The following is an 18013-nucleotide window of genomic DNA, read 5'->3' on the forward strand; positions in this document are numbered from 1 at the left end:
CAAACCGTTGACAATAACCTTCAAGTGTTCACATCAAACACATGCAATAACCGCCATGTTGTGATCGGCCGTGTAACATTTATTATTTTCTGTTTAGTTGTGCTGTTTGATCGACTCTATAACTTTTTACGTAGTAGTTCATGGTAAACGTTGAATTAGTTGCTGTCGTATTTTCAGTTTTTTATCATGTCGGGAACAGACCATAACGTAGATTTACTCGCTCAACGTTTACAAGAAACGAAATTACCTTCTGGTATATCATTTGCCGGCAAAGGCCTAAAGTTGGACACCGCTGATGATGGTAAATTTAAATTATTAGTAATTTTCTCTGGTCATTGTACTATTGAATAACATTATTTATTAGAAATGTCAATGTAAGGTGTTTTCAACTTTTTCTGAGCACTTCGTTTTCTAGCCAGTGTTCATTCCTTTATAATATTTGGAAGTTTCATCTATATATCTTCATGATCACTTTCATAAAAATAAAATCACTCGATAACTTTCATATTTGGATTGTAGCGTGCACTGTAATTAAGTTACTATTATTATTATCTATAATTTTGTATTTTTGTGCTAACAACTGTGTTTTTTATTAGCCCAACCAGTCGTCGACGCCATAAATTCTTGCGATACAATGGAGTATCTGAACTTAGAAGGCAACACTATTGGTGTTGGCGCTGCAGGTGCAATTTCTGAGGCATTAGAGAGGCATTCAGAACTTAAACAAGCTTTGTGGAAAGACATGTTCACGGGTCGTCTGAAGGAAGAAATTCCCAAAGCTCTGGTAATTTATTTTAAAAAATAAGTTAAATACCTACATACAGGTGCAGGTCTTCAGCACTTAGCACAAAACATTATTTAGATCTTATAATGTCCCTTATGAATGGACACATTCAACCAACTCTCAGTATTAATTCTGTTATGATGTCGAAATCCGAAACAAGTCTGCCACATCATTATAAGTTGGACAAATTTTTGATCCTTAAGGAAAAGTTAAGTTTTTAGAAGGAAATTTGCATTACATAATTTCTTATGATTATTAAAGGGTTTTCATTTGTCAAGTTTGTTTTACCCATACATAAGGTCTTATATAAGTTTGGTATCTTAATTGGTACTACAACTCGCTTACGGGAATCTTGGCCCCTTCTATCAAAAATCGTTAGTTATTTAAAATTTGGTTCGTCTGCAGAGCTGGATAGTATCTTGTCTGCAAGTAGAGTGAGAGAGTTGAAGTCAATTCTCTTCACTAAATTGATTAATTTAATCAACCTGTTATTGGATGAAAGTCTGAAATCGATAGGCATACAAAAAACATCCTTGCTACGACGGATAAAATCAACGATATAAGATGAAAAATTAATGCCATTTTCAGTCGTGATAAACTTTATTATTATGCCGAGCTTTCGACCTAGGGACTAGGTCATCTTCAGGGCCAATTTACAAAGTTTACAATGTTTTACATCATTGGTTGGTACGTCTTCTGTCTCGTCTGTTCATGGACTGAATGTTCACAAATATTATGAAAAAATGTTATCTTCTTGCTTTTGTTACGTTACTTAGAAAGTCGTAAATGACCGTACAAAGGAGACACTCTATTTAGATAGTTGATTTTTATTGGATAAAATAAGACAACTAAATTGATCTTAGATATTTTGCAGCTTATTGTATATATTATTATTTTTTAATAATTTCGTGTATTCTCTTACTTTACTTTTAGAAAGCTCTGTGTCGGGGAGTAATGAAAGCTAAAGCTCGAATAGAAGTCCTGGATTTAAGTGATAATGCGTCCGGGCCAATTGGAGTTAATGGAATATCCGAGTTTATTAAAAGTTCATCTTGTTACACTTTAAAGGAATTAAGATTAAATAATATGGGACTTGGTATAACTGGAGCTCAGGTATTTTGTTTATATTTTCAACTTATTAATACTTTTTATTGTGACTTCATTTTTATGCAAGGCGTAATTACATGATGTATACTAGTGTTCTAATGTAAAACTGAATAAATAATTGTATTTAAAATGAAAATATTGACAATGAGATTAACTTATTGTCGAGTCTATGGAAAAAAGCTATCCTTTCAAATTTAAGGCTACTTTTGCAAGAAGATTTAACTAACCCAGCGTATCTAAACTGGGCAGAAGCTGAATTTCGTCTGTTTAATTAATAAAGGAAAATTAAAAATCAAATTCCATTAGTTAACCAATTATCAGATATATTATTTTGAAATAGAAAGTGTGATAAATGTATTGCTTATGGATGTTTAACAAAATACAAGCAATAAATAAAATGTTCCGGACTCTTTTCACTTTGGGCTACAATTATTTATAATGTTTGAAACGTTTGATTTTTTCGTAGGTTTTCTAATTACGAAAACTTAAACTATTTTATTATTATTATTATTTTTTTGCCGGCGCATCGACGTCTATGGCCATTAGCGCCTTTTATTATTATTATTATTATTATTTTAAGCACTATATAAACTCTTGTTTATTGAAGTCTGGATGTATTCATCCTTTCTTCTTTTCAGATGCTATCCAACGCGCTTCTAGAATGTTGTAGAAAGTCTAAGGAGGATGGAAATCCTCTCAAATTAAAAGTTTTTATCGCTGGAAGAAACAGATTAGAAAATGATGGAACAAAAGCGCTTTCTCGAGTGTTCAGGGTACTCATGATTTATTATCTTCACTATTTTTATTGTAATTATTACTTTAAGAAGCGTCAACATTTGAGACCATTTGCGCCTGAGGCCTTCTCAGTGCAATGGCGGCTTCCAGCTAGTGTTCTCTTGTTATGGATTACACTATTAATAAAAAAGATATTAATAAATAAATAAACGTTTTATTGTTTATTGAATGGCTTTAAATTTTATGTTTTTGTAATTCATTTTATTTTATTTAGACAATGGAATCGTTAGAAGAATTATCCATACCTCAGAATGGAATCTACACTCCCGGGATTGAAGCGCTTGCCGAAGCTCTCTCCTACAATATTTCCCTAAAAAAATTAAATCTAAATGATAACACTCTAAGAGAAGGAGGGGCCAGAGCATTGGCCAATTGTTTACGCAAAGTTCGTAACCTTACTAGTCTAGATGTTGGAGATTGTCTCATTAAAACGGAGGGTGCGTTTGCTTTAGCCGAAATGTTGAGTGGAGCAAGAAATATTCAGGTAAGGCTTGCCTTAGATTAGTGTATCAAAATCAGTTCAAAATAAAATGAAAATTTCATTGAAAGTACGATTTATTAATTGATATATTAATATAATTAATAGAAGATCATGGTTCCTGGTGCATAGGGAATATTAAGGGCCTACCTTCATTTTTATTGAGTCATCACATTTGCTAATGAATAAACCAACATTTAAATATAAATACGCACCCACAAATTCGAATACTGTATTAAACAACCTTTAAGAAAATTTTAGTTTACAGCACAGAGTAGTTTCTTAAATAGTGCTTTAAGAGGACGAGGTATGGGACATTGTCATTGGTTGATAAAGTGAGGCTACCATCTGAAGAATTTAGGTTCAAATCCGCCTAGACTGCCACTCGCTTTGTTGCTTTTGGCTAATGCTATTTCTGTTACTAGTAGATCTGGGGACAAGAAGAACTGTTTCCTGCATCTTTCGCCTCACACTTCTCACAGAACCGCTTTTTCGAAAGTAGACACCTGTCCGCCTCATACACAGTCAGCGTCTATGTTGAACGACTGGCCTGATTGGAACATAATTGCTGCAATTTGTAGACTTCCAAATTAGGTTGTGCTGCTTTTGAACGTATGTAATCGATTCTACTGAACATTACTGCTAGCATATTCTATTCAAAGGTGTGGCGACGGTAGACCTTCGTCTGAATCTGAATAGCCCACATATTATAGATATGGCCTTCGTAGAGGCTACAGCTTGCTGGCGGTTACTCCTGGAGGTCATGCCTCACTCCCTTTTGTGAAAAATAAAAAATAAAGGCTGCCGGCTCTTGCAATTAGATACTTAGGCATGTGCCCCAGAAAAAAAAGAAGATTTTGTAGGAAATGCAATTAGGTAATTATTATTTAATACTTTTTTAGGAAGTGGTTCTCTCTCATAATTCGATCAAAACTGATGGGGCAGTTGCAGTTCTAGAAGCTCTTGTTTCAAAACAAAATCTTTTATCAGTACAATTGGATGGTAATCAATTCGGTGAAAGAGGGAAAGATATCGTAAGGAACAAAGCAGAAGCTATTAGCAGCAACAAAGAAATTCTTGATTCTCTTGAGTAAGTTTCCAATATTTAGGTAAGCTAATAATCTTCTAAGAAATAATTGATGGGTAAATATTTTAGAAAAAATACCAATAAAATAAAATTATTTATTATTTAATAAAATAAAATAAAATTTACCATAAAATTATTATGGTTTATATAATGAAAATTATTCATTACTGATTTAAAATTTGCTTTCTAATACTGCTATTTATTAATTTAAATTCATTGTTAGATAGTAAAATTACTTTTCAATTGCATTTTTTGCTGTTATTTAAAACTATTCAAAATATTCTAATCTAATTTGAATGTTTAGGGAAGACGAAGGAAGTGAAGATGATGACGAAGATTGTGATGATAAAAACGGTGAAGAGGATGAGGAAGACGAAGAGGACGACGAAGAAGAGGAGGAGGACGACTATGATGAGGATGATGAATCGACAAGTTTATTTGAAGAGGATGATGGAGAGGCAGAAGAAATAACTCCAGATGAGGAAGAGGCATTAGTCAATAATTTAGGTTTTTATCGGGAAAAACAACCTTCTGCAGAAACAGTTGAGTTCAAAGTTTTTTTAGTTGTATGCGTGTAACAGATGAATATTTTCTTCAGAACTAGATAAATTTACCCATTTATAGATTCTATTTATAATATAAACCACAAGATTATATACTCTCAGCGAAACGAACAGTAGAAATAATCTAAAATTTTATGTTTAGACACCTAATCTACTAAGAGATTAGGTCTAACGTTTTTTAATAAACCATTCAACGCAATCTAAATGACATTTAATTAAAATCATTCCTTGCAGGTATCAATTGCTGCAGCTGAATTTATTTCTAAACCGTCTTTAGAGAATTTAATGGCTTTGGGACCCGACGCTGCGGACAGAATAATTGAAGAAGTTAAGGTAAGTAGTTTTTTATTTCACACGGAAGTAACTATTAGTTAAAAATTATTAACATTTAAACAGAATTTCTGTTGATTTCGACGAATACTCCATTGACGGATTTGTTGCCACTCCTTCCTTGCTGGTTTAATTTAATAGGCATTTCTCCAAAGGGAAATTTCCACTTGAATGAATAATTTTATCTAATTATAATGGAAACGTTTCTAATAGACATTTATTTTTTATTAGGTTTAGTTCGTTTATTAGAAATTCCCGTATTACCAAGAAATTTCTAATAAGAAAAGGTTTTTGTAGTATATTATTTACTAATTAAATAATTGTCAACAGTCACTTACAACAACCTTTAAAGAAATTCTTTAATAATGCCAGTCAGGTTTTCAAATAATATATTCTAACATTTCTGTAACGCCACTTTTGAGAAAAGTTTTCCATTTGATCACTAGTAAGAATTAGAAACAGATTCAGACCAGTTTTTCCCAGAATGTTCTGAGGAGTACATAAAGAAGGGAGAGATGTTTTTTTAGAACCTTTTAACGAATGCAAAAAGAGGAAGAAACAGCCTCAGTGAGTCCAGTTTTGATTTTATAAAGCCTATAAGTGAGAAATTGTGAATAGGCAGAAATTTTGTGTATTTGTACTGTGCGTTTTTAGTTTGTAGTGCAGTGTTTTAAATCACTTTTATTAGAAGCCTGGCAAAACTTTTATTAAAAGCAAAACACCAGATGCTAGATGAGGCAGACAACTTCAGCAAGTGGTCGAAGAGTATGCGTCACCAAGTCAGGCCGCAAGAGTCAGAAGAACAGTTCGATAATATGTGGAGCTGTTCGGGGTCATAGCTCTCCAACCAAGGAAGATGTCTCAAGGTGGTTGCAAGGTACTTGTCATCACGAAAGCAAGAATAAAGCTACTTCACTCTCAGTTTACGGCATGATGTGGCTGTTTATTTTACATCTGATTATAGCGACAAGAATGTACTGTTGGTGAATGGCTCATTACATGATACACATTAAAAATGTATGAACTAATAAAGAATGTTAAGCGAGGTAAAACTTGCCATTAACCATATAAATAATTTAAAGAGGAGAAAATAACTAATAATATTACATTCTGCACCTTTATGTTATAAATCTGAGGGCAAAAATGCTTTGAACAAAGTCTAATTGTTCAGTTAATAGTTAGATTTAGTGACGGTAAATAATGTTTCTTCTGCCATACTAAATCTGTGTTTTAAAGAATTTTTTTCTGAAGGAATCAGCAATGAGCAAACAAATCTGATTGAAATATTCTCTTTCATTCTTGCATATTTTACAATTCTCCATGATTAGTTTACTAGATGTGTTTTGTACTCTAAGGTCGCTTAAGTGGTCTTATGAATACCCTAGTGGTTGCTTAACATTTTTGGAAATGTCGGTCCCGGCTGGGAAATCGAAAAAAAAAATCAAATTTGTCGGCTATTACTGCAGCCACATTATTTTATATAAAAATAGGTAAATTTAATAATATCTATGAAATAGTTTGTATATAAATGTTTGTAATAAAGGAGCTGCTCACTGCTCGTACTGTTCATATCTTGCGAAATCGTCAGTATCTGTTTCGTTACTATAGTAAAATGTTTACCATTGAATGAAGACAAATCCCGTATATCTGAAGATGTAGTAAATATTTAGACTCCAATGTAGACCGTAATTACAGGTAAAAAGTGGGTTTGTTTTCCATTTATCTTGATACCTACTTTCGGAACTTCATCTTTTATGGTTTACATAAAATATTTTTCAGTAAAATTAAAACTCAATTGTTGATAAATTTTGATTTCCCAAATTTCATGAAGTAATAGAAAATAGGAAGAAACAGAAAACAAAAATTGAATAAATTTACAAAATAAGTACAAAACATTCGCAATGTTAGTCCGTTACTGAGGTTTGCAGCTTTTTTTTATGGAAAATGTTCAGGATAATGTGCTAATTCAATAAAATTTTATTCTGATTTGTTAAGTTGTTAAATAGGAGTAATAATAAAGTTCAGAAATATTAAATTTAGATACTGAGATTTATCAGAATTTGTATTTTAACACTGTAACATATGAAGTCTAAACTAATATTAATAAGTGCAATGTTGGTTTTTGTTCAAATGAAATTAATATTTAATGCAATTTTTTAGTATAATTTATCATACGAGCATATATTGTTCGGGATAATTATGTCCTGACTCTATCTAATATATATTAGACTCTGCCTAATATATCGGACTGCAAATAGTATAGACCTAACTAGTTGCAAATTATCTGAGAAATGATCCACACTGATAAGATATAGTTGTGTATTAAAGTTTTCAATTAATGTCCGTTTATTAGTCTTTGTGAGGAAAAAGAATAAGCATTCCAGCTTACTTTTCACACCGAAGTAAGGTGGTTGATTATATTATTCTTGAAGTAGTACCCAAAGTAAATCAATCGCAATCTAAAACAATATCGTTAGTTCATAGATAGTAGACACCTAGAGGGTTTAAAATATATTTGTAAATGAGCGATTATGATAAGAGTTTTCGAGTTTGCCAATCCTAAGTTCCACTCATCACCTACTTCTACCTGCCTTCCCACAATTAAGGGTCGAGAGTTCAAATCTCTTCGTCCCGATTCTTTTATCAACACATATCGTATAGATTTCTAAATAATTTTACAAGATCCTGATTATCAGGTAATATAACCAAAGTTTTTTATCTTATTTCCATCGTGGTTAAAGCCGTAGAAATAAAAAGAACTGAAGGATATTTAGAAGTTGCAGAAAGGTTGTCAGTAAAGTTAGTTTAACCAAGGCGCTACTTCAAGCGGTAGTTTATATTTTTCATGAACTTTTCCAATAATTTTAGTTTTTTTCTCACGTTTTTGGAAATGACTTTTTATGCTTTGCATATTCTCAGGATCTACGATCAATATCTCACCATACCACAATTAAATGTTCTTAACATTTCTTTCTTTCCCTACTTTACCCTCTTTATCAGCCATAAAAATATATCTGGCGATTCCCAAGAACCAATGTCTATGATACTTCGCATTTTGATGAGATATTTCATGGTGTGCATTCATTGAGGCTGATAGTGTGATTGTATTAAGTGTTATTTAGTGCACAATGAAATAAAATTTTAAGCTTTTATCAGTTAGGTTCTGAGCTTGGAGGAGAGTCTGAACTTGTTACCTAATGTTTTACAGGAAGGTTTTCTATACTGGAGAATGGTAGTCATGAGAGAAGGGATTAGCTATGCGGTTAGCGTATTGGATTCCCACGCGGAGGTACCGGGTTCGAATCCAGCTGCTGACCCTTAGATTTTCTCTTCCTAGGAGCTTACAGCGCACTTCCAGAGGCCGGCAGTGCACTGAAAAAAGTTCCGGGCGCCAATAACCTCAGATATTATCGCGCCTTAAACAAATAAATAAATAAATAAAATGGTCATAAAAGGGAATACCACAATCATGATTATTGGCTTTAGATAATATTTGAAAAATTTTAAAGTCATGTGAAATGTTTAATGTTAAGTAAAATAATTAGAAAAAAAGAAAATAATTTGTTTATTATTATTGAGCTTCAGAGGATTATTGAATTGTAGAACTACTTTAGCTTTTGCATATTACTTTTAGCAAATCGAATGTACATATTTTGCGTATAGAGATACAGTGATTTGAAAAAAATCAGGCGCATCTTTTCTCTTTATTTTTTATTTTCATTTTCTCGGCTGTTAAAGCAGAATCTCTTTTACTTAGCAAAGAACGTAGGTAATCAGAGGGTATTGAGTCCTGAAAATTACTGGTATTCTCATATTATATATTTCTTCTATATTTTTACTTTCCACTTGTAAGAATTATTTTCTTCTACTTAACTTTGTCGCTATGCTCTATAATTGTACGAAACTGTTCGGCAATTAAAAAGAAAAAAAGTCAATCAAATAGATATCCATTGTTATCAAAAAATTCTACTAAACATGTGTTATATTTTAAACCTACCCACGTGTGTGCAAAATCAGATACTAATTATTTAATATATATTAAGCACCAATTTCACTATGAACACTTGATAGTTGAGTTCAGTTGACCAGTTTGGTGACTGATTTCAACCGAAATAATTTAAACTTTGTGTAGAAGCTAATTTCAATTTCGGAAAACTCAATGATACATTTTACAAGTTTGGGAGAAGGCAAAATCATTTTTTAAGGTAAGTTGATCATATTTTGGTTGAGTTATGTTTTATTTTTATTAATGTGATTTAAGTGTATTAATAATTAATACATTAATTTAAATTTATTGTACGTTAAAATTATGTTACCTTTTACCACGTTAGCTAGTTTCGCCTCACATTTTTGATAATTTCTAACTACTGTTCAGTGAGTATAAATCTGAGCGATGTTGATTTTGTAATATTAAGAGTGCCAGAAATCGCATTGACTAAATAATTACTTTTTTAAATTTTCTCCACTTTTCATTTTAAGCAAGCTATTTCTATAATTCTGAAGTTCTTTATTTTTTGTTCGGTAGGTTTTATTTCCGTCAGTTATCCGCATCAAGAGATTAATTTTCTTAATTTTTCCTTGACGTTGTGGCAAAATTTATAGTACTTTCTTATCCAACGTTACAGAGAAACTTTCATTATCTAAAAGGTGATACAATTGCTCAAAGCTAATAAGGTATAGAATTCTGAATCGTTATGGAAAGCCGAAATGTATCCAGGACTACCACATGTGCTTTGTTAGTGTTAGTGCGCTCTGCTAAGACTTTTCCAACCCAAGCGACAGAAGAAAGTTATTCGTTTTTGACAAAAGTTCTGAGGAAAAATATGACCCAGTTAAGGAAAATGGAAAGTTAAGGATGTGTCTTAACGAATATCTAGAAAGAGTATTTGGTAGTGGATATCGTTGAGTAAACGAAACTTCAATCGTGGGCTACATTGCACGTTAGTCAAATTGCGTTTTCTAAAAATATGCTATTGTTAGATGAATGAATAGTGTCGCAAATGATGTAAGATTATCTGTAATTAGTGGATCTTGGCGAAGAGCAGAGAAAAAAGTGTGGGATTCTTGATCTGGCCTGGGCCAAATAAAAATGTATAAAAAATTAAGTTTTAATGTAAAATGTTTTTAAAAAAATGGTTTTAAGAATATTTTACTACATGTAGAACCGCGTGTTTCTAGGCTAACGCATAAGTTTTTATCTCCTCACCTGATTTAATGTCTGCTTCATTACGCATAAGTAGAGATATTCGCGAAAGTGTATCTGGATGCTGTAATAATTACACCCGTTAGATATATGGCTGACCTTTAAAACTTCGTGCTATTAAGAATAGCACCTTTTCTTTACCCAAAAATGTTATTATGCTCAGTGGACCGTGAATAATATGAACGGTTGATCCAGCAGAGTTTTAGCATCTTCTTCCACTTTTCCTTCAGTCAAATTATTGTAACAAGCAAGTCTGGGTATTTCTATTGAATTAGATTTATTCGGGTTGGAACATCTGCCCACCTACTAACATTCTTAAAGGTACTCGTGAATACCTAAACAACTCCTTTTTGACTCAATTCTGCCACAGGCATTTGCTTGAATACCTGTACCAAAACTAAAGCACAAATCTCAGGGACACAAAGATCTTGAAGCAACATGGCGGATAATGAGCTGTCCCTATCTGTGTATTGGCCGTTATTCTGAAGTAACCCAAATTCTGACTTCCATCTGGTTTGAGCACTACCGTGACTTTTTAGAAACCTTCTCTAATTGAATCAGATTTAGTTACAGAATCGTACAGAATTATTTTCCTTTGTATTGACAACTCTTTGTTTAGGAAATTTAAAATCTTGAAAAGTTGTGGAGAGACTTGTAATATTTCATGGAACTGTCTTACTGTCTCTTCTGTCTGTTGACTTTTCCGTATGAAGATGCATCTTTTTCAAATTAGTAAGGTTAAACTGCTTATTCAGGACTTATTTCACCGATCCAAAATCCCGAACATGCACACTGCAAATTGCACTCTCCTTTCTGCTGTCATTTAGAGTCTATGTTACATCTATTATTAATCTCTTTAACAAAAATTTACAGTTTAAAAAGTAAAGTATAAAGGTTGAATAAAGGACAAAAGGAACACAAATCAGGTAGTACCCAACATTTCATTCATTCTTCCGCTCATAATTTCAGCCATTTAGAAGCATTCGAAAAAGCAAGTGCTTAATGGAATTATTATAACAATTGCTATCATTTTAGTAAATTTAATGCGTTAACTTTTCATTAATATTTTTTAGAATTTATTAGATGTCTCAGACCCTTATGCTGGCCAGTTTATTCGTAATAATTTTTTGTTAATATAAAATGTATATTAAAACTCCATAAATAGAAACTATTTTGATTCTATTCCAAATTATTCTCCTGATTTATTTTTATTATGCCATTTATTCTGAGTATCTAAGTTAAATGGTGAGCTACTTGAACAAACCTTTTGTGTATGAAAATGGCCAGCATAAGGGTATGTGACAGCTAATATTCTAAAATTCTAAAAAATATTAATGAAAAGTTAATGCAGTAAAATTACTTAAATGATAGCAATTGTTATAATAATAATTCCATTAAGCACATGCATTTTCGTATGTTTCTAAATGGCTGAAATTACGAGCGGAAGAATAAATGAAATTAATTGAGTTCAATGAAATTAATTGCTTTGCTAGATTGCAAAGCGAAACTATTGAGTTAGTTGCAAAATAGAAAAATAATTTTACTAAAGTGCATGTTTTCCTAATGGATTTTTAACAAGATCTTGGACTATTTGCGGTAGTAGCCCTTAAATGGTACACCTAATTGATTTTCTGGGAATTTTTGTTTTCTGTAAACCCCTTAATTAAAACCAACTTTTTTATTTGTTTAAGAGGCCTTAAAACTTTATTTCTGGGGCAGCTATTCAGTTAATATAACTTCGCATACGATTTAATACTTTTTCTTATTAAGTTGTTAGAGAAAGTATATAGATCCTAGATATTCTTATATCTATCGACAACATAAGGTTACTTTCTCCCAGAAGGGAACTTATGTTGATACATATTTTTTCCTTCGCATCGACATAGACATTATCACCTACATCTTTTAATTAAACTTCGTCTGACATTAATTACTGAATAATTTTGTTTTATAGGAGGGTGACATGGAAGAAGATCCAGTAGAGGTATTTGGCACACCCCCTAACGAATTAAATCAAATATTCTACAATTATAAACTTTCTGAAAAAGATGTGTGTGGAGCATACACCTGCAAATATGTGTGCCCAAAGTATGATTCAACTAACGAATTTAACACCATTCAAAATTTTGGCCACAGAATCGCTCAACAGCTTGAAGAAATGGAACCTCATCAGGCTGAATTGGCTATGAAATTAATTGAGGATGCTTTAAGCCTTGGGTACCAAGGTCGATTATCTAAGTCTGCTTCATTAGCTGATTGTGGAAATGAAAGTGTTCAAAATAATTTAACTAATTTAGAGAAGGCATTATCTAATTTGAATATTTAATTGGTAAAATATCTTCTTTTTTATTTTCTTTGTAATATTATGAAAATTTTTAATTTCTTTCTTTTAACTGTTTATGAAGAAAACCAAAATCTAAGATTTAAAAAGTATTGTAAAGTAAAATAAATCTAAGTATTTAAAAAGTAATTTAAAAAAGTTATTGCTAAATCATACCAAGCCAAAAATTCAATAACATAAATATTGATATTTAAATCAATGTTTGCATGAGAGGCATAATTGTGGAAGATATTTTATTTTTTATTTACCAATATTTTGTGCCTTATTGATAGTTCCTTTAGCTGCATTTTAAAATATTTTAAGAAGTTAATGATATTTAATTAAAAGTATAATTAACTTTGTATTTAAAAAGTGGACCGTATATAACATATAGAAAATCTGGTAAATATGACTGTAAAATCCAAAATGTTGATTATGAATTTATTTGTAACAATTTTTTAAGAATAAAATTTACTTGAATAATTTAGCGTTTTTTACATTTATGCTTTTAATCAAGAATTATTTGTCTAGATACTTATTAAAGTTTAAATGTTACTAAGAGCTGAACAGTTTTATTTTTTAAATTGCAAAGAAATTGATAAGCGGTGGAAGGAAGAATTATTTTAACTGATTCAAATCAATGCATTACTGATTTGCAATTATCTTTTAAACCGCCAAGTCTTTTCAGGAACCCTCTCTTCATCACTGATAAGCATTGTTATGACGTTGGATAGTATTAATTCCTTACTTTTTAGTTAGTAAATTGACTGAATTATTTCTTTACACCAAACACTGACCATCCTCGGTGAGTGCACCTATTAAGACGACGAAGCATTTAAAGCGCTCTATCCCCACGCTCCGAGTTACATTGCCAAACAATTGTTTTATTAAGGTATTTCTTTTCCTAGGCTCTTAATTTTGGGAAATTACCTGTTTTTTTATTTCATCTTCATTCAATGGCTGTGTTTACTTTACTCTCTGACTACTAAGAGAGAGTAAGAGAAAGTATTTCGATCAGGCCAATTTTTTGAAATTTTAATTTTGAAATTCATTGGTTCCAAAATTTATTTTTTTTCCAAATAAGAAGTATTAAACTCAACTCAATCAAGAAAATTATCAGAAAGATCAGATATTCTTTAGGTACTAACAATGAACTCAAACAACATTAACCTCTTAAACTAATAGAATTCCTTTAATAAGTGGATATTTGGTCTCTATTTCTAATTTTTCTGCTCGATTTTTAAACATTTATTATGTAATGTTATTTGAAACATTCTCTCTAGAAATTTCTATTGTGGTTTTGGGCGAAGGGTTCAGGCTCTCCTCTAATTTTCATAAAATGTATGTGATTTAGCATCTTTTAGTATTTATAAACATTCAATTTGCTGCCAAAATCCTGAATTTGAAAAAAAATGGATTTACCAAGAAGGGTAAATTTACATTTTATTATATTTTCATTAGGTTTATTTTTAACTTTCTTGGGGGGTTTGTTAGTTTTAAACTTTTTCAAAGATTTTAATTATAGGTCAATTCTGAAAAATTGAACAAAAAAAAATATGAACATGACTCAAATTCAAGCGTTCACTGCAACACACACTTCAAGGGTTCGCTATAAGTGTGGTCTACTTATATATTTAATATATGAAAACATCTAATCATTTAAACTCAATTTTCTAATAGCAATCTGGCTTTATATGTTAATTTTTGTAATTATTTTTTTAATTTGTGATTTTTTGGATGTTAGTACTTACCTGCAGTAGATTGAAGCTTAGTTTTTCAGGCGGAGCTTTACTCCAAGTACAAAAATTGTTATGAACAGAAGCCTCATACTTTACTATCGACATACTAATTAAATAAAAAGTTGCTAGTTATACTAGCCTCAAATGGGATATCCCACATACAGAACTGAACTTACAACCACTACACCAATTCTTAATGTGTGTAAAGACTGTAGTCATACTCAAACGCGATAATAATAAGTATTCTTGTTTTTAGGAAAAGAGCAATAATATTTAATATAATGAAGACTTATTTTATTGTAACGATTTCGAATCTATCAAATTTTCGTTACTTGGAAATTTTACATTTCGCAAAAAGAGAGAATATCAAGGAGTAGTTGTTACATGAGTTGGTATTTTGCCTTTTCCTTTCTTATTTAACCTTCATACATAAAAATTTTAACAAAACAATATTTCTTAAAAATATTTCTTTTCTAGCGGTTTTCGTAAGTCCTGGCTCACAAAATAGCGTTAATGTTGAAAATTTTCTTAAGATACTAGGTATTTTTTCCAGACTAAAGATAAAGCTTTATTGTAGGCCTTCCAAAACCTTTTAAAGGTTTTTTTTTTGGTATACTATTAATTCCATGTTTTCACTGCCATTCCTTGGATTTTTTCTTACGCGCGTAAACGAAATTCTGCAACAGTAATATGGTACATGCAAAACTGTTTAATATTCAAAGATGCATTAATAATTAATTGTTTAGAAGAACACACTCTGCAGTTAATATATTATGAATGGGCTTTGAAGGTCAGCGAGCCTCAAGCAACCAGCTCCATTAATAAATAGCATTTTAGAAATTAAGTTAGAGTTTTTATTTCCTAATTTATATTACATTATGTAATTTTAGCTGTAGCGAGTGTACAGTATGATGGCTTATTGTTTTACTAATTACATGTTAAAAAGAATAACATAAATATTAATTTATTGATACCATCTTTGTTTTACAGAAGAAATCTGGTGATAAAACTGTACAAATAGAAGAACTTATAGATATCATTATGTCAGTATCAAGTCTTCTCAAAACCACTGAAACTGAAAGTATAAAAGAATCACAGTTTCTAAAAGAATATAAAATCACTTTGGAATGCTCTGATCGTTTGTACATGGAACTCTTCGCAATCGCTATTCAATGTAACTGCTTATCAACTGTACACAACGTATTGCCAGTTTTCTTAGGCCTAATCAAGGTAATCTATTCTTTGTTTTTTATTTATAATTTAGACTTAGTAACTGTAAATCCATGGGTCTAATTTTTTCAAATTGGTATTTTTTAAACGTTTTATCAGCTTTGGGTACGTGTTTGCCTTGTTCTGTATCAGATCAAAGCGTAGGGGTTGGTAAAAAAAAAACAACAAAAGTGACAAAACTTAGTGGTATTAGCTTCTGTGAATTGTTCCGAGAAGTTAAGAATCAGCCATTGTTCCTTTAATTTAACTTCTTCAGTCTGAAGTCTGTACTCTGCCTGTATGTGCTCTTCTCGCATCATTGTTAACACTTTTAAAGGATGTTATAGAACTCCCAATAGTACAAGTGGATAGAATACTTGAAATAAAATTCATTACGACCCAAAAGCTTTGTCGTCGCTCACTTTTGTGGCAGTAAATTTATTGTAATCTAGAGATCATAGTGTGCCCGGCTTGAATGGTGGTGAGCAAGATATTAGCTGTTACATTAAACCCAAATAAGATACATACATAACTACGTGGACAGATCCTATGAGTATTGTATGGAAAGATTAGGAGTCAAGTAATTGTGTTTCGGTTGGTATAACCGCAGAGACGTTAATATTCCAGAGAAGAAATTGTTCATAATATAACAGTACTAGCCCACATTCCCCCTACTGAAAAAGTTTCTTGTGTAGCCTTAAAGTAATGGCAAAATCAAGACTGATTTTTTACTGAATAGAAAATTACATGACCCATTTCTACCTAGATTCCCATTTTTTTTTTTTTTTTATCTTCAAAGAATTCATCTTCTCAGTCGGAAATTCTTCGCACTATTGTTAACGCTCCATATTATGTTTCAAATCCCCAGAAACTTAAAAATTCCGTTTGTAAATCCGGTTGCTCGAACTGTTATAAAAACTTCTATTCCAATCATTCCAATTTATCCGCCTTTAGTATCTCTTCACAGTCTAGAATCTAGACTCTAGATCATCATCCTAGACCAGTGATTCTCTACCTTTTTTTTTTTTCGCAGCACACTTTCAAACAGTTTCAAAATTTGGCGGTACACTGACAATAAGATGTACTTAAAAATATTTTACTTATCCATAATACACTGTGTATTACACTGTTTAACCTGCTTTTTTATGTACCAACTAACTTGAAAAATAATCTTAACATATACTTAGATATAAGTATTTTTCTTTAATTTAAACTTTACTCGTAATAAAAAAAAAAAAAAGTTATAATTTTTGCGTGCCACAGGGTGGCCTCAGGATTTTTTCTTTACCGAAGAGAGATCATTCTAGAGATTACTTAGGGAGTGACTTTTCGTCTTAGTGAGTGTGTAATAAATAGTGTCAATATTATTGTCATTGTTACTCACAATGCAGCTAGCGCTGGTATTCAAAATAAATTTAAACAAAAAAAAAAAATCAGATCAATATTCTTTATATTTTTTAATAAATATTTTGTTTTTGTTTTACAAGGAAAGCTAACTGCTTACAAATTATTTTTTTGTGTTTTTTTATTTATTTTTGTAACTTTCAGGGTGAAGTTAAGAATCCTAAACCGTTCAATCGTCAAAGTTCTATTACCATTATAAAAGAAGCTATGAAGAGAGACTATTTCCCTAAAGAAACTTGTCAGCTATTGGAATTCCTTTTTTCTAGTAGGCAAGTTATTTCGAAAAATATTCAAAAAGGAAATTAAAGTTTTTGTTTTTTTCATAAAGAAAAATTGTTTATATTTTTAATGTATTTTAAGAATGAAGTATTGTTAAAATTAAATTAATATCACTATTAAATTTTAAAATGCAATAGATGGATAGTCTGCTAGTAATACCATGTAATCAGTAATGTAAATTCTATTTATATTTTTATGGCAGTTTCAGTAACATTGTAGCTTATTATTATTATTTCTGTTTGGTTTTTTGTTAAATACTCTTATCAGTTATGTAAACATCATATACACTTCTTTCCCTGCTAAGCTTTCAATTATTAAAGCCCAGGTTTAATCAGAAAAGGAATATATTATATACCAATGGAAGGAATAAAAGAGAATCTGCCTTATTTTTTTACGGACATCCTAGGATTTATTTATTGGGGACCCGATTGCAGATCATTCTAATCCAGATAAATTCTAGAGTTGGTGAACGGAAGAATGGAAAGAATTTCGGGATTTGAATGAATGATAATTTAGTCTCAAGAGAATGGTAAATTTTCCTGAATTTAATATCGCTCGAAAAGTCTTCGTTTTTAAATCGCGGATCTAAAAATCATCGATTGACCTATAATTTCTCCAGATTCTAAATTGGAAAACCGATTTGAAATAGCGCAAATCACTCGAGCCAATATTTGTATTTCAGGCCTGTAATTTTTGTACAAAAATTTTGAAACGT

General features: G+C 31.1%; 1 protein-coding gene across 2 annotated transcripts; it reads left to right on the forward strand.

Moving 5' to 3' along the window:
• Positions 1-10: 10 nt before the first annotated feature.
• Positions 11-17696, forward strand: LOC141449194 (uncharacterized). 2 transcript variants are annotated; one of them, XM_074118361.1, is made up of 10 exons: positions 11-301; positions 597-784; positions 1718-1897; positions 2530-2664; positions 2901-3170; positions 4067-4254; positions 4556-4793; positions 5049-5147; positions 12302-12676; positions 15397-15546. In XM_074118361.1, exons 1-9 carry the CDS (start codon positions 187-189, stop codon positions 12671-12673), a joined length of 1785 nt encoding a protein of 594 aa, XP_073974462.1. In that variant the 5' UTR covers positions 11-186; the 3' UTR covers positions 12674-12676; positions 15397-15546. The 2 variants fall into 2 exon arrangements, with proteins under 2 accessions (XP_073974462.1, XP_073974461.1); XM_074118360.1 differs by lacking the exon at positions 12302-12676 and adding an exon at positions 17164-17696 and having other exon boundaries at positions 12-301; positions 15397-15636.
• The last annotated feature ends 317 nt before the right edge of the window (positions 17697-18013 follow it).

This window comes from Rhodnius prolixus, unplaced genomic scaffold, assembly GCF_049639745.1.
Source record: "Rhodnius prolixus isolate KJV_2025 unplaced genomic scaffold, Rpr scaffold_2, whole genome shotgun sequence".
Taxonomy (NCBI): domain Eukaryota; kingdom Metazoa; phylum Arthropoda; class Insecta; order Hemiptera; family Reduviidae; genus Rhodnius; species Rhodnius prolixus.

Bases quoted from the DNA above. Each gene is read 5' to 3' on its own strand.
- LOC141449194 (XM_074118360.1), top strand. From the start codon at position 187: ATGTCGGGAACAGACCATAACGTAGATTTACTCGCTCAACGTTTACAA. The intron at 2,665-2,900 runs GTACTCATGATT...TATTTTATTTAG, and splicing joins CGCTTTCTCGAGTGTTCAGG to ACAATGGAATCGTTAGAAGA. The intron at 15,637-17,163 runs GTAATCTATTCT...TGTAACTTTCAG, and splicing joins TTTTCTTAGGCCTAATCAAG to GGTGAAGTTAAGAATCCTAA.